The sequence below is a fragment of the Balaenoptera physalus genome, assembly GCF_965194825.1.
Source record: "Balaenoptera physalus genome assembly, chromosome: 19".
Taxonomy (NCBI): Eukaryota; Metazoa; Chordata; class Mammalia; order Artiodactyla; family Balaenopteridae; genus Balaenoptera; species Balaenoptera physalus.
The window spans coordinates 31,333,782-31,350,620 of NC_138900.1; the positions used below are offsets into that span (position 1 = coordinate 31,333,782).

At 35.2% G+C, this 16,839-nt stretch overlaps 1 protein-coding gene across 2 annotated transcripts in view; it reads right to left on the bottom strand.

Moving 5' to 3' along the window:
• Positions 1-217: 217 nt before the first annotated feature.
• Positions 218-16,839, bottom strand: part of LOC309648744 (UPF0547 protein C16orf87 homolog) — a 32,125-nt gene continuing 15,503 nt past the window's right edge. The window contains exons 3-5 of one of the 2 annotated variants that reach the window (XR_014256774.1): positions 11,884-12,066; positions 10,580-10,673; positions 6,019-6,125 (exon numbers count right to left, since the gene is read on the bottom strand). Coding sequence is in view for 1 of the 2 variants with exons in the window: in XM_082437733.1 (XP_082293859.1) it covers positions 6,007-6,125; positions 11,884-12,066 (302 nt within the window). In the remaining variant the exon portion in view is untranslated. Of the gene's footprint in view, positions 6,126-10,579; positions 10,674-11,883; positions 12,067-16,839 lie in introns of both variants that reach the window. The other variant, XM_082437733.1, reaches the window with a different exon arrangement.

Consider the following 16,839-nt stretch of genomic DNA (forward strand, 5'->3'; position numbering starts at 1 on the left):
ATAATACAAAAGGAAAATATTTGACTGTGGTAAAAAGAATAATTGTTCCAGTCCAGCCTAGAGCTTCATTATGTTTCTCATACTGTTCATTCCAGAGAGTTTGTTTTGTATGTTAGAATACTCATTATTATAATTGTAATCTTTGAGCAATAAATACTACTAATAACTAAGTGGGTTAAACAGCACAAAAGAATAACTTTAAAAAAGTGTATGCATAGGGAGGGTGGGAGGGAGACGCAAGAGGGAAGAGATATGGGGATATATGTATATGTATAGCTGATTCACTTTGTTATAAAGCAGAAACTAACACACCATTGTAGAGCAATTATACTCCAATAAAGATGTTAAAATAAATAAATAAATAAATAAATAAATAAATAAATAAATAAATAAATAAATAAAATATACTGTGAATACATTCCAAAAAAAAACTGTATGCATATAGATACTATAAATATACCTCCAAATGTAAAAACAAGGCATATAACAGTACTAAGAGAGAAACAAAACAAAAAAACACCAGCTACACACACAAAAAAGTTTAATTAAAATGAGATTAGTTTACAAAAAATGTTTTAAAGGCTAAAAAGATAGAAAATGCTAGTGAAACTTCAAGAAAATAAGGCATCAAACCAAAATCAGAAGGCAGAATGGAAATAACTTTTTTTTTTACATTTTTTCTTTTCTTCTTTTTCTTTCTTGGCCATGCCAGGCGGCATGTGGGATCTTAGTTCCCTGACCAGGGATCGAACCCATGCCCTCTGCAGTGTAAGCACAGAGTCTTAACCACTAGACCGCCAGGGAATTCCCAAAATAATAATTTTAAAGGAATTTCAAAGAATAATAGACACATGTTTTAGGGAAGAACACATTAAATTCGGCAGTGTGAGTGACTACCTGTATCTTGAGCATATTTTGAATGCAGAATCAAACAAATTTGATTAATACTTTTGTATGAAGTTATGTAAAGAGCTTAATTTCTCCAAATTTAAAGGATAAACATGCAGGTTGGGAGGAAAGTAAAAATTAAATATATTGCTGAGACATTTCTACAGTAAGAATTGGAGAATTAAGTGCAATTACCACAGTTTAGAAAGTCAAGTACTTTTCCATTGGAATTCTTATCTCAGGAAAAACATTTCTAATAGTACTTTTAGGAAGAAACATAGATGTCATGCCATAACCATTATTTTTTTAAGTATTTCTGAAATTTAAAGATGTGAATTTACTTTGGCTAAATTTCTAAGTCATGTGTATTTAAAATTTTTATTTCATCATGATATAAACTGCCTGAAGCTGTGTGATCATTTCCACTGATTGCCACAGAAGTTATCTGCAGTATTTCCCTTACTTTTAGATAATTTTCACCTGCCCATAAAAATATAAGAAATGTTCATACTTTTAAAAAAAAAGCACACAAAATCAAATCTCAAGCATTTAAGTGCCCCCCAAAACATTTTGGAATATTATGGGATTGGGTAAGTAAACATACAAATTTGTATAGGTTAGCCTAACAACCCCCAAATAACTTTTATTTAATCTCGCTCACATTTAAGAATGAACATATCTTCAACAGACCTAATCTAATTATGGAATCATTTTAGAACATTTTGAATAATTGTATCACTTATAAATATTAGAGCAGAACAAACTTTGGATTATGTAATTAAATTACTATAATTATGCTTTTAGGACATCTGCTGACAAGAAAGGTTTCTTCAACACCAGTGACAAAGTACTATTTCCTGAGACCACTACAACATACATAGACAAATTCAGCTTTACAACGAATTAGCTTATATACATATTTATCAGCAAATATGATTTTTAGAGAAATTGGTTAAATAGGTTACATCACATACAGGGGAAGCCTAGTTTGCCCCTCCATCAAAGAACGTTTAAAATAAGCCAATGATTTGAATGTCTGAAACAATTACATTTCTAAGTGGCAAACTCCAGCCTGGTCACCAGTCCCCTCCCTTATTGTATCCAATGACTATTTTAACATGACTTTCCTCTAAGGGTCTTCAGCTTTAAATGGAATGACTCTGACATCAATAATTCTTAAAGAGATGCCTACTCCATAAGCTGTTCTTGCCTTTCCTGAGGACCTCCATAGGCATAGGCATACTTCATTTTATTGAGCTTCGCAGATACTGCCTTTTTTTTGCTTTTATTTTTTTTTACAAATTGAAGGCTTGTGGCAACCCTACAACAAGCAAGTTTACAGGCGCAATTTTTACAACATCATTTGCTCACTTTGTGTCTCTGTGTCAATTCTGGTAATTCTCACAATATTTTGAACTTTCCCATTATTTTTATATTTGTTATGGTGAACTGCAATCAATGAACTTTGCTGTTACTATTATAATTATTTTGGGGTGCCATGAACTGTGCCAACATAACGACCTTAATAAATATGTGTATTCTGACCGCTCCACCACCAGCCATTCCGTGTCTTCCTCCCTCTCCCCTGGCCTCCCTATACTGAGACACAATATTGAAATTAGGTCAATTAATACCTCTAAATGGACTCTAAGTGTTCAAGTGAAAGGAAGTCACGTCTCTCACTTTATATCAAAAGCTAGAAATGATTAAGCTCGGTGAGGAAAGCATGTCGAAAATCAAGACAGGCTGAAAGCTAAGCCTCTTGCACCAGTTAGCCAAGTTATGAATGCAAAGGAAAACTTCTTGAAGGAAATTAAAAGTGCTACTCCAGTGAACACATAAATGATACGAGAAACAGCCTTATGGAGGCTGATATGAAGATCTTCCATATGGACAGAAGATCAAACCAGCCACAACATTTAGCCAAAACATAATCCAGAGCAAGGCCCTAACTCTCTTCAATTCTATGAAGGCCGAGAGGTGAGGGAGCTCCAGAAGAAAGTCTGAAGGTAGAAGTTGTTTCATGAGGTTTATGGAAAGAAGCTGTCTCCATAAAATAAAAATGCAAGGTGAAGCAGCATGTGCTGATGCAGCTGTAACAGGTTATCCAGAAGGTCTAAGTTAATTAATGAAGATGGCTACACTAAACAACAGATTTTCAATGTAGACAAAACAGCCTTATATTGGAAGATGCCATCTAGGACTTCCATGCTAGAGAGAAGTCAATGTCTGCCCTCAAAGGTTCAAAGGACAGTCTCTCTTGTTAGGAGTTAATGTAGTAGGTGACTTTAAGTTGAAGCCAATGCTCATTTACCATTCTGAAAACCTTAGGACTCTTCAAAATTATGTTAAATTTACTCTCTCTGTGCTCTATAAATGGAAAAACAAAGCCTGGATGGTAGCACATCTGTTTACAACATGGTTTACTATTTAGAGCCCACTCTTGAGAACTACTCCTCAGAATAAGATTCCTTTCAAAATATTAATGTTCATTGACAATGCACCTTGGTCACCCAAGAGCTCTGGCGATGTACAAGCAAGATTAATATTGTTTTTGTGCCTGCTAACATAACATCCATTCTGCAGGCCATGGATAAAGGAGTAATTTCAACTTTCAAGCCTTATTATTTAAGAAATACACTTCATAAGGCTATAGCTGCCATAAACAGTTGATTCCTCTGATGGATCTGGGTAAATTGAAAACCTTCTAGAAAGGATTCACTATTCTAGAAGCCATTAAGAACATCTGTGATTCATGGAAAGAGGCCAAAATATCAACATACACAGGAGTTTGGAAGAAGTTGATTCCAACCCTCATGGATGACCTTGAGGGGTTCAAGACTTCAGTGGAGGAAGTAACCGAAGAGGTGGTGGAACTAGCAAGAGAACCGGAATCAGAAATGGAGGCTAAAGATCTGACTAAATTGCTGCAATCTCATGATCTAACTTTAACAGATGCTTTGTATGAATGAGTAAAGAAAGTGGTTTCTTGAGATGGACTCTACCCCTAGTGAAGATGCTGTGAAGACTGTTGAAATCACAACACAGGACTCAGAATATTACATAAACTTAGTTGATAAAGCAGGGCAGGGTTTGAGAGGACTGACTCCAATTTTGAAAGTCCTACTATGGGTAAAATGGTATCAAACAGCAGCCCATGCTACCAAGAAATCAGTTATGAAAGCAAGAGCCAGTCGCTGAGGTAGACTTCATTGTTGTCTTACTTTTAGAAATTGCCACGGCCACCCCAGCCTTCACCCTGATCAGTCAGCAGCATCAGCATCAATGTAAGACCCTCCACCAGCAAAGATTATGACTCGCTGAAGGCTCAGATGATGGGTGGCAGTTTTTAGCAATTAAGTATTTTTTAAATTAAGGTATATACATTTTTTAAAGACATACTGTTATTGCACACTGAAAAAACTACAGTACAGTATAAACATAACATTTATATGCACTGGGAAACCAAAAAATTCATGTGACTTGCTTTACTGCAATATTTGCTTTATTGCAGGGGTCTGGATCTGAACCCACAATATCTTGGAGGTATGCCTGTATTAAGTTCATAAGCATTTTTAGATATTAATCTTAAGTTTTTTTCTCAAAATTTAAAGTTTTCTTATATTTCATAGATAAAATCACATTAACATTTCTGGGAATAAACTTTATTACTAGGGATTTAAAATGCATACAAGATAATTGTAGTAGTACTTGCAGGTAAATATGGGGATTGAGGGAAAAGGAATTTTTAGGAAAATCCTACACCCTACCTAGAGAACCTCTTAAGCTCCCTCTGCTGGCTACCATTTAAATAAAGTAGAAAAAAAGGTAAACCTCTTTTCTTCTGGGAGGTAATGGGAGATGCACTCTGAAGCTGACAATGCTGTTGTTGAAATTGAAAGGAAAGTTCTCTTAAGTAAGGACTAAGTCTAACTGCTGCCTACATTCCCTAATAAGGCTTTAGGACTTCCAAACAGATGGGGGTGGGGGGGGAAGGGGGAGGCCACAGTCGACTTAAAATAAGGGAAGTCATTATCAAGTTTGAACATGTTAAGCATTAAATCGATATACAAAAATGCAAAAGCATTTAGTATAAAACAAATCAACTATAAACAATTATCATTTAACACTAGAAAATTAATAATTTAAATACAGTTCACAAACTTCACTAGAACAAAAAGCTTATACCAAACTATTTAATCTATTAGTTTCAATATTAAGGTTTATTTTTTTCCTCCAGAGTGAGGTTAAGTAACAATTTAAATAATTTTCAGGATGTATAAATGAACATCCATTCAGAAAGAACATTACTGCTTCAAAGTGGCTATCTAAGAAATATTTTGCATGTAATAAATATATTTTATGTTTAGGTTAACAGGCACCATCTTGAGAGCAAAAAAGTATTTTTTTTAATTAATAAATAAATTACATTCAAGAAAACAAGGAGTTTATATCTGAAGTATGATATATCCTTAAATGTTTTTCTTCATATAGCACCCAAACTTCCAAACTAGAAAGTAGCTTCTAAAATATAACTCATACCTTAAGTTATAAAAATAAAGGCCAAGAAAAAAATCAATTTAAGACAAAATTTACAGTTTATATTATTAATTCCCCATTCAATAAAATATCAATTGCCAATTTACTAAATGAACTGCAAATATGCAATGTTAGTGCTGAAAATCTGAAATATATATTTTTAAAAGTCACTCTTTTTCAAAGTACTTAAAATATTGCATCTCTGGTGTCAAATCTGCAAACTATCATTTTATTTCTCTAGTTTTCTTACTTCCACTCCCAACCCTACCCCTTAATCCTGTAAAAGCCATCCAGCTTTTTTTCTTTTTTTCAGCAGGGGGGGTGGGGGGTGGGGGGGGTTAATACACTATATCCCAAACACAAAACACTGACAATACTCCTTGGTAAACAAGGAAATCCCAGAACAGTCCAAGCCTGCAGCTTTGCTCCCAAAGTGTGCCACAGGCTAAATGATAAAGAACAAAAAAACAATCAATGGCCCTTATTGATGCAGTCAGAATGCTCCTGGGAGTTCATAACTGTTTGAGAATTTGCTGATGTAATCCTGAAGAAAGTTTCAACACATTTTGCAGACAAATATCAGAGAATAAGTCTTTGATTAATAATTTTTCTATTTATTTCTGCCAAGGCGACTGAAAACACGAAAGCCTTTTCATCAGAGAGGTTAGCATAGATGTCAATTTCCTTTTCCTGTTTCTCTGTTAAAAGAAAAAGGGAAGGATTTTAATATAAAGGCAGTAGATGCAGTATTTTTTTTAATTTAAAGTTTTCAAGTATTCCTTTAAATGACAATAAATATAATACATAATACTACAACATACACTAAATGTTATAAAGTATTATGCTACTGAACTGAAATTTCAAAATTACACAAAGGGGTTACTAAAATGCCAAGAACTCAATTCTAAGACTAAATGGAGACTGTATATATTTCTATACACACAGTCTAATACCAATATCATTTCTGTAAGAATCTCAAATATTTCTTTCTCCTCACTAGCATGAGCTGTTTCAATCAAAATGAATTTCCTCACACTAAATATGGTCCCTTCTGAACATCAATGGTGCCTTTATGAATATATTAAGTTCTTCACCTTAGCCCTGCTATGGAAAATATGAATAACCAACATTTATTTCTACTTTTCCCCACCTGATTACAAATGTAATCCAAGTCCATGGTAGAAACTTTGAAAAATACAGAAAAAGAAAAAAGAAAAATCACCTATTATCTCATGAGCCAGCTAAAATCACGATTAACATCTTTTGTGTATATTCTCCCAAATGATTTTTTCAGGCTCTACTATGATTCCACTTGTGTCTCGTTTTTTGTTTTGCATTGACTCTTTAATCAAAGTTAAACATGAATATAGTTTAGAGTCAAATTATTTTTACAAAACGTGTTACAAAAAAAAGAGAAGTCCTCCTCCCCTCACGCACATTTCCTACTCTTCAAATAAAACTACTTTTCCAGGTATTCCTTTTGGTTTTTACCTAAGTAACATATTTATCTGATGCAACAGCTTGGATTTTTGGTTTTAGGCATGATTAATTGACTTTCCACCATGAAATATTAGGATTTATTGTTTTCTGTCTCTTGCCCCCACCATACTCTTCTTATCACATCTTCCCATTATAGTTATATTACCATTTTGATGAGATCAATATTGTGTTTACATTATTCACTGTGTAAATGATTTCACTTTTCCTGTACACTGTTTTCACTGAAGGGATTGTCTTTTTTCATTTGCTTAGTTTTCATTACTAATTGAACCCAGACTCTCTCCTAGTTGGATAAATCTTTCAGAATGTTTACACATATCAATCTTATCTTCTTGAAGAAATTCTATGCTCCAATGTGAAATGGTTGCTTTCTAGGCCTATTGCACAGTTATCATCTGGAGATCTCTCGTCAACATCATGCTGGAGATTCTCCTCATCTCTCTCTTGAGTTGGACCCCGTGTCATAGGTCCAGGATACTTTCTTGGTTTACTTCTTCATTGATGCCACATATCTTGCAGTAGCCTCCTGAGAAAGGGAGTATGGGTAGCAAATTTTTTGAGACCCTGAATATCAGAAAGCGTCTTTAGTCTTTCTTCACACTAGTTAATAGCATGATTGAGTTAAGACTTGAATATTTCCTTTAGTATTTTAAAGGCAAAATACTGTCTTCCAACTACTGGTGTCACTGTTAAGAAAACCCTATACCACTTTTTACAGTTATTTTTTAAGTTATTGCTAAATTTACTACAGTTAAATATACAGATCATAAGTGTACAACTGGATGACCCATACCACAATCAAGATACAGAAAATCCCTCATGCTCCTCTCCAGTCAATCCCTCCCCACCGCACCAGCAACCATTGTTCTACCACCATAGATTTATTTTGCCTGTTCTTGAACTTCATATAAGTGGCATGGTATAGTACGTACTGTTTTGTGTCTAGCTTCTTTCAACATGTTTTTGAAATTCACTGATGTTGCTCATACATGAGTAGTTTGTTCCTTGCTGGGTAGTATTCCACTGTACCACTTTGATTATTTTCTCTGAACACTTGAAGGACCTTCCCTTTAACCAGAGAGATATGATTTATGATGATATGCTTTGGCATAATATCTAGTTTTAACCATCCATTGGTCTGGGAATTTGGTGAGGCATTTCAATATGGAAACTCAATGTCCTTCCTGTTTGGGAAAACTACTTGAATTATTTCACTGATGACTTCCCATCTACTTCATCTTCTATGTTCTTCTTCTGCAACATCAGTTATTTACAGATGTTGACCTCAAACTGGTCCTCTAAATTTCTTATGTTTCTTATTCATTTTTTCATCTCTTTTCCTATTGCTATACATTCTGGTACATTTCTTCAATTTTGTCTATAAGCCTTCTGTTAAAGTTTTACATTTCTGCAAATCATATAGACATATACATACATATATATATATTTTGAGATTCTCATTTTAAAGTTCATTTTCCAAGTACTTTTTTGACATCTGCAATTCCTTTTAAACATCATCTTGTTCTTCTTTCATGACTACCATATCTTCTCTTACAAAGAATATTAATGGTAGTCTTAATTTTTTTCTTCTCCCTGCAAAAACTTATCATATCCAAGTTATTTTTTTATTCCTTTGTGAAAGCCTGACTGGAGAACTCAGTATTTACCATCTCCAATTTTCACCTAATCTTCCTCATCTTAATTTGGTACTCCTGCCCTCAATGATGCCTGGTGTTTCCTAGACCAGAGACTCTGTTTTCCCTTTCAAAGGATAAACTTGCAGGGAAGGGAGGTCAGGGTAAAGAGCCCTAGCAGGCTATTAAAACACAGAGTTCAAATAATCTTGTTTTTAGCCTCACCTTCACCTCTACACTTCCAGACATAACTGAGGTAAAAATTCCTGACCTTAGGCAGACGTGAAACAAAAATCAGTTTCTTTCTCAGCTTTCCTCGAAGGAGTTTACGATTTGGGTTTCTTGGGTCTGCTAAAGAAGTTACCACTTTCCAGAATTTTGCTGCTTCTCCCACTCCTTGTCCTTGTGGGACTTGGCCCTTTAAAAAAAAATCCCTTTCATCTCTGTCATTTTACTAGGATTTGGGGAGGGTGCAGAGCTAGATGTGTTTATTCAATCCACCATCTTTAACGTGAAGTCTACATTAACTCTCTATGTTCATTAATAAGGTATTCAGAATTGCCCAATATATTTCAATCAGTCAAAATGTCACTCCTACTTTACTAATATCCAGAATAATCATACCCCCCACATATAAAATAAAGACTTATTTTAAACCATCCAAAACTGTTAAGTTTAATGGTTGGCTTTTATGATAATGTTATCTAGATGTCTAAAAAGATTTCCTTTTCATTCCTTCTTCTTCCTATTTTTTTCAAAACATAGAAAACAGTAAAGCCAATTAAAAATGTGCTTTTAGACACACTGTCAGGTTTTCCTTATTAGAATAAAGGTAAAGCTTGCTTCAAATTCTTCAAGTGCCCTATGAGCTGGGAATCAATAAATACTGAATTTAAGTAGCTACTTAACACTAAGAAGCATATCAAAGAAGTCTATTCTAAAATATATAGACATTTCAAAAGTTCATATTTTCTATCAGTATTATATTTAGAAAACATGGTCTGCCTTAAGGGTTTGTAAAATACAGCCTGCAAAATTGGTAAAATACAATTGGCAAAATCTGGCCTCCCACCTGTTTTTACAAAGTCTTACTGGAACACAGCCATGCCCATTCATTTACGTATTCCCTATGGCTGCTTTCCAGACACAATGACAGAGCAGACTAGCTATGACAGAGACCGTATAGCCCACGAAGCCTAAAATATTTATTATCTGGCTCTTTACAGAAAAAGTTTGCTGACTGCCCTTGCCTCTGGCCTACATTAAAAGATTCTATTTTATTATACAAAAATTCCTTTGAGGTCCTCCCTGTTTGTATTAAAAGTATATCTTACTCTAGAAATAGCTTTCTTAAAACTTTCCTATAATAAACTAAAAATACCTGAAAACAATTTATACCCAAATAAATGCTTTTTTCAAGTTAACATGAAATAAAAGATCCAAACCTGCATATATAGAGTCCTACCACAACTACAGAGCCTTCGTTCCCCCAAATAAAGTACTGTCATTATCTATTCTCTCATCTCCTCTGACCAGAAGCATTCCTTTTCCATTCTTTGGGTTATATTCCCTGTACTTCAACGGTAAAGAATGTTCTGTTTTCTAGGCCAAGCAGTATTTCCCTCTTTTCTTTTTTCTCCATTTACTTTTTTTTAAATTTATTTATTTTATTTTTTGGCTGCATTGGGTCTTCGTTGCTGTGCTTGCGCTTTCTCTAGTTGCGGAGAGCGGGGGCTACTCTTCGTTGCAGTGCGCGGGCTTCTCATTGCGGTGGCTTCTCTTGTTGTAGAGCACGGGCTCTAGGTGCACAGGCTTCAGTAGTTGTGGCACGCGGGGCTCAGTAGATGCAGCTCGCGGGCTCTAGAGCGCAGGCTCAGTAGTTGTGGCGCACGGGCTTTGTTGTTCTGTGGCATGTGGGATCTTCCCGGACCAGGGCTCGAACCCATGTCCCCTGCACCAGCAGGCAGATTCTTAACCACTGTGCCACCAGGGAAGGCCCTCTGTTGACTTTTCTTTACCTAGTTTTCATTCTGTAACAGTCTTTAGCATATATTTTCTGATCATCCCATTGTTAAAGAAGCACCCTCAAGTTGAGAAAACAACTCAAACTCTCTGGAAGATCAGCATAATAGAAAGAAAGAGAAAAAGCAGTAAAACTACCCAAAGAAATTAAGGAGTATAGAAGCACAGTCTTCACAGAATACAGTCAAAGACATTATAAACCTTAGTCCTTTAGCCATACAATATTAAAAAATCTTTAACTTTGATAAAAGCTATACCAGTGAAGTTATTTTCCCTAACTGTAGTACTTTTATTCAAATAGAAGCACACAAAGCAGAGAGAAATGGTGAACAGGTAAAAAATTCTCAATGTCTAAAATACATTTATATTTGAATACCTAAGACTGAATACCTGAAAAAGCAAAGCATAACTCACAAATAACATAAGAAGTTATAAACACATTTCACTGAAGAAATTATTTTAATAGAGGTTTTTGTGGTGTCTAACAACATTGTTATATATTTTTAATTGAAGTATAGTTGATTTACTTGAGAGAGTTTTTAATGAATTATAAAAAGCAACTATCTCTTTTTTTCTTTAATTACTGGCTTGAAAGTCCCACTTTTTAAAAGATATTCATGGGCATATAGGGTGCATTATACTATTCTTTTTACTTTTGTGTAATCTTTTAAATTTTCCACAATAAAAGGTTTTTTAAAAGATGTATAAATCAAAAAAAACGAGAAGTTTTAGTTCATGGTTACAAACAAGTTATTGGTAGACACACTACTTATCAGAAGAAAAGAGAAAATCTATAAGGAGAATATGAATATGTTTTAGACCAAGAAGCATTCACCTTACTATCCAAAAGCTGCCTCAGAATAGGGAACAGAATAGGAGTAATTTAAAAATTCATACTGAAGAACACTTGATAGTAAAATTTTAAAACTCACAGTATAATAGTTTGAAATAAGTCTTAACAGAATTCAGATTTATCTTTAAAAAAGTATAACTATTTTAACAGACTTATCCAGGATGTCATACACAAATTATCTCTGAACTTTACTATCATCAGTTTATAGCAAGGTGAATTTTACCTAATTTAAGCCTTTAATTTTCCAATAAGAATTAAATTTATATGACTTTTTTAAAACAAGCATCTACCTGTAGGGAAATGTTTTTACAAACGAAAATATGAGTTGGAATTTTAAGTCTAGGAGTTCAATGCCTACCAAACACTTTCTTCACTACTATCTAATTTAGATGTTAGAAAACTTTAATACCTGAAAAAAAAACAACAACTGCTTGGATTTACTCATACCTCTTTCTTCCTCATGTTTTTTGGCAGATGCACTTTTAGGTCTTCCTCTTCCTCGTCTGATATGATCTGAATGGCTGTTACTTCGAGACCTCTTTCTGTTTTCTAAATCCTTATTTACTGTAGAATTTATCTTCTCTCGCCTAACTCTCTCTGTTCGCCTCCTCTTGGCCTCATGCTTGTTTTCTGTATGGATGAATAAAAGTGATATATTTTAGGGCTTAGCAAGAACTGTTTGCCCATGTTCTCATTGCTTTCTTCTTTTTTTTTCTAAATAGCACTAGAGTTTGCTGCCTGGCACATTTTATAAAACTACAACCATAACATCTATATGTCCCTCACACCTATGCAGGAAAAAAAGAAATTCAAAAGAATTCAGATCCACACTAACACATGAGGTAGTAGGAATCTTATAACGGAAGACAAGTTTCTTTATTTGATACTTTTAATTTCAGCCCCTACAAGTTCACACAATTCCACAGCAACCTTTTTCCTTCTCTCTGTATCCAAGTTAAAAATGGTGAAGTATTACAAAAGGAAAATAAATATTCCATTCCTTTTTTCCCCCTACCCAAATTACAGATTGAAATATGTCAAATACACAGAAGTAAAACTGACCTTAGCCATAATATTTATATTAAAGTTCCCAGTAAAAACCAAACAGAAAGTATCTAGGGAAAACATTAAAACACTAGGGAAGTAAGCAGTTATCACTTTATCCACAGATGAGGTCATTTCTGACATTCTAAGAGCATGTTTATCCCAAATAAATAGCAATAGGGGAACTTTACTCAACATGGTGATTTAATTAATGCAAGGAGCCACCCCTCTCCAAACAGATCAAAAGGTTGGATAAGACAAACAACAATTTTTTTTAAATTGATTTAATACGTATCTGAATTCAAAAGAAAGAAAGAAAATTCCCCAAATGCCTAAAACCATGGTGGTAAAAGGGCAAAACATATAAGAAAATTCACATCCCAAGAACTAAAGAGAACAATTTAAAAGGCTATATAGGGCTTCCCTGGTGGCACAGTGGTTAAGAAGCCGCCTGCCAATGCAGGGGACATGGGTTTGAGCCCTGGTCTGGGAAGATCCCACATGCCGTGGAGCAACTAAGTCCGTGCACCACAACTACTGAGCCTGTACTCTAGAGCCCACAAGCCACAACTACTGAGCCCACCTACCACAACTGTTGAAGCCCACGCACCTAGAGCCCGTGCTCCACAAGAGACGCCACCGCAATGAGAAGCCTGCACACTGCAACTAAGAGTAGCCCCCACTGGCCACAACTAGAGAAAGACCGCGCACAGCAGCAAAGACCCAATGCAGCCAAAAATAAATAAATAGAGTAAATAAATTAAAAATAAAATGAAATAAAAGGCTATATAAATTAAGTACGCTTAATAGGCTGCTATAAAATAAAATAAATTTAAGTAAAATATTAAAAGTTATCTCCAAATACCATATCCTTGGAGAATTAGTTAATTCCAGGTCTCAGATTAACATATACCAGATAATGCAAGAATATTTAGTTATTCCAGACTGTAAGAAAGTTATCTAAGATCATCAGCATCTTGTTAAAGCACTCAAGGGCTAACTTGAAGAGGCTCCTGCTGACCATTATGATTTGAGCATCAATAAAAATAATAACTATAATAGACTGAAACATCTAAAGAACCAACTCACTATTTTGAAAAGTGAAATAAAGGAAAAGAATAAAGCATTTACCCTGCTTTTTCTATTCAAACTGTACCACTCACTGGTAACAAAAGGGTAGATGAAGAGCAATTTCTCATTTTAGAATCACTGTGGCTAAAAAACTGAAGAAGGAATAAGAGTATCACCATTTTCAACTTGAAATGAACTAAATGTAAACATCAACAGCTGCTAACATCACAAAAACAGAGATAAGTAGACTTTGTGCCTCCTTATAGAATACCTACCTAAGTAGTCTTGCCAAAAAAAAAAAAAAAAAATCAAATCTCATCAAGCCCTTGGATCCAAATTACAATTTATAAGAAAAAGAGAAATCATTCAAAGAATGTGTTAACATACACCACGGAGACACAAACAGTAAATCCAAATGGACAAGTGATAGTTTAACATATAATTTGCAAGGAATAAAAGAGAAAATAATAGATAAAGAGAGAGCCAAAAAAGATATCAGTCATATGCAATGTGTGGACCTTATTTGGAATCTGTTTTTAAAAACCATTTATGAGAAACCTGAAAATTTCAACGCCAGTTGGATATTTGATATTACGGAATTATTGTTAATTTTTTATTGTGCTTAAGTTTTTAAAGGTCTATCTTTTATTTTAATTTTTTTAATTTTTAATTTTATTTCTTTTTGGTTGCACCACATGGCATATGGGATCCTAGTTCCCTGACCAGGGATGAAACCCATGCCCCCTGCATTGGAGGCATGGAGTCTTAACCACTGGTCCGCCAGGGAAGTCCCAAGGTCTGTCTTTTAGAAACATGTAATGAAATATTTATAATTGAAATTATATGAAATTTGCTTTAAAATAATATACAAGAGAAGGCGTGGATGTGGATGGGACAGGGTATGCTTAGAATTTCTCAAAAAGAAAAAAGTTGAAAGAAATAGTAACAGGTAAAGCTTTTTACAGTATGCCTTTTAGAGTTTAACACTGAATTTAAGTTTGTTCCTTCAGCTACCCACCCATCTCTGCAAACTTCTTCATAGCCAACTTCTCAAAAAAGAAGTATCTATACTTTCTGCCTTCAGTTTCTCACCTCCCATTCACCCATCAATTCATTCCAGTATAGCTCCCAACTCAATGAAAATGATCATCAAGAAGGACAAAAACCTCTGTCAGCAAATCTAATAGACACCTCTCTTTAATCATCTTAATACCATCTCTCAAAAATTCAACAGAGGACTCCTCTTTTCCTTGAAATTAATTTTTTACTTGATTTTCAGGTTCTGCAAATTTCCCATCTCACCAGCCATTCCTCTTTATCGCCTCTGCTGTCTTCTCCTCCCTGCAGGTTCTTTTCCAGCTCTAATATTAAAGTCTTAGGACTCTGTCCTGAGCCCAGATAAACCATGGACCCAAAACATTAAAAACTATTGTTATAATGGTTCCAAAATTCATACGTTCACCTCTGACTTCTTCCCAAAGCTCTAGACTGCCTACCTGACAGCTTCACTTGTATGACTCACAAGCATTTCAGATGCGCCAAAAAATAACTCTTGATTTTCCTTCCTCCAACCTTCATTATACTAGTAAATAGCACCAACCAGTTGCAAAAGCCAAATAACTTGTAGTCATTTGTGACTCAGCTTGTTTCTTCTATCAGCACAGAAGTCCATAGGTACTCCGTGCAAAATACATCCACAATTTCTTCATTTCTCCCACTTCTATGGGCAACATCCAAACCGAACACATTCCCTAAATAGCTGCCAAAATTATCTTAAAAAAAAAAAAAAGACTGTATAAATAAGCTTCCTTTCTAAAACCTTTCATTAGCTTTTCACTTTATTTAAAAAAAAGTCAAATTTCCCGACCAAAGACTGTAAGTCCCCCATAAGACCTGACATCTGCCTCTCACCCATCTAATCTCATACCACTAGCCATTTTGTTCAGTACTCTCCAGACATGCCTTCCTTTTAATAAAACAAGTTCCTTCCTCCCCTTGAGTCTCTACATTTGCTAATGCTTCTGCCTAGAGCTTTCTTCCCAAGGCTCTTCATGAGACAGGCTTTATTTATTTCCTTCAGATGTCAATTTATAGGTCGCCCCTCTGAATCTCCCAGCCCAAGTTACTTTCTATAATCTTCTTCTACTACTACTACTACTATAGTCCTTCTATAATTTTCTTCTACTACTACTTCTACTTCTACTTCTACTACTACTACTACTACTACTACATTTATTTATATGTTCAATATGTCTCCCCCTTCGAAATATAAGTTCTATGAAAGTTGGGATGCTTTTGCCTGTCTCATTCACAGAACCTAGAACATTACCTACACATGTTAAGTGGTGCTGAATAAATAAAATCAGACTGAACACATGATTTATTTCATTATCTTCTCAAAAATCCTACTGAAATGAGAACAAACATGGGTAAAAAGGTAAAGGGAAAAAGGAAAATAAATCTGCAGTGCTTGAAACAGAAAAGGGTGCTATTAACGATCTGAAATTACAGAATTTCAGCAAACTGGCAAGCTGACAGATTCTAAGTAACCAGAATAGAAGAAACTAAAATTCAAAATAAGAATAAGAGATATCTCCTATAGAAGGGATCGCTGTTCTTCCCAAAGATACTCCCAGGACAGGACAAAAAGTACAGTAAGGAACAGCAGGCCACAGGGTGATCATCAGAATAACTAGAACTACTGCAGAACAGTTGGGCCTATGTATACAAAGTAACACATAAAGATGTAAAGCTCTTGGGAACCAAGCGATGTTCAAGGGGACTTTGAACCTCCACAACATAGAAAGAAGAAACAAACAAACAAAAAAGGCAGTTCCTCATAAAAATGAAATACTATAAAGGATTTCACATTCTGTCCCAGAATGAAGCCTTCCTTATTTTGGCAATCATGGATTTCAACAGCATCCCCCAGCTCACCTAATTTACATCTAAAAGCCTGCCAATAAGCTGCTTCCAATTGTACACTAAAGAAATGTCAAAATAGACTTTCAAAACAGTGTAGGGGGCTTCCCTGGTGGCGCAGTGGTTGAGAATCTGCCTGCCGGTGCAGGGGACGCGGGTTCGAGCCCTGGTCTGGGAGGATCCCACGTGCCGCGGAGCAACTAGGCCCGTGAGCCACAGCTACTGAGCCTGCGCGTCTGGAGCCTGTGCTCCGCAACAGGAGAGGCCGCGATAGTGAGAGGCCTGCACACCGCGATGAAGAGTGGCCCCCGCTTGCCGCAACTAGAGAAAGCCCTAGCACAGAAACGAAGACCCAACACAGCCAAA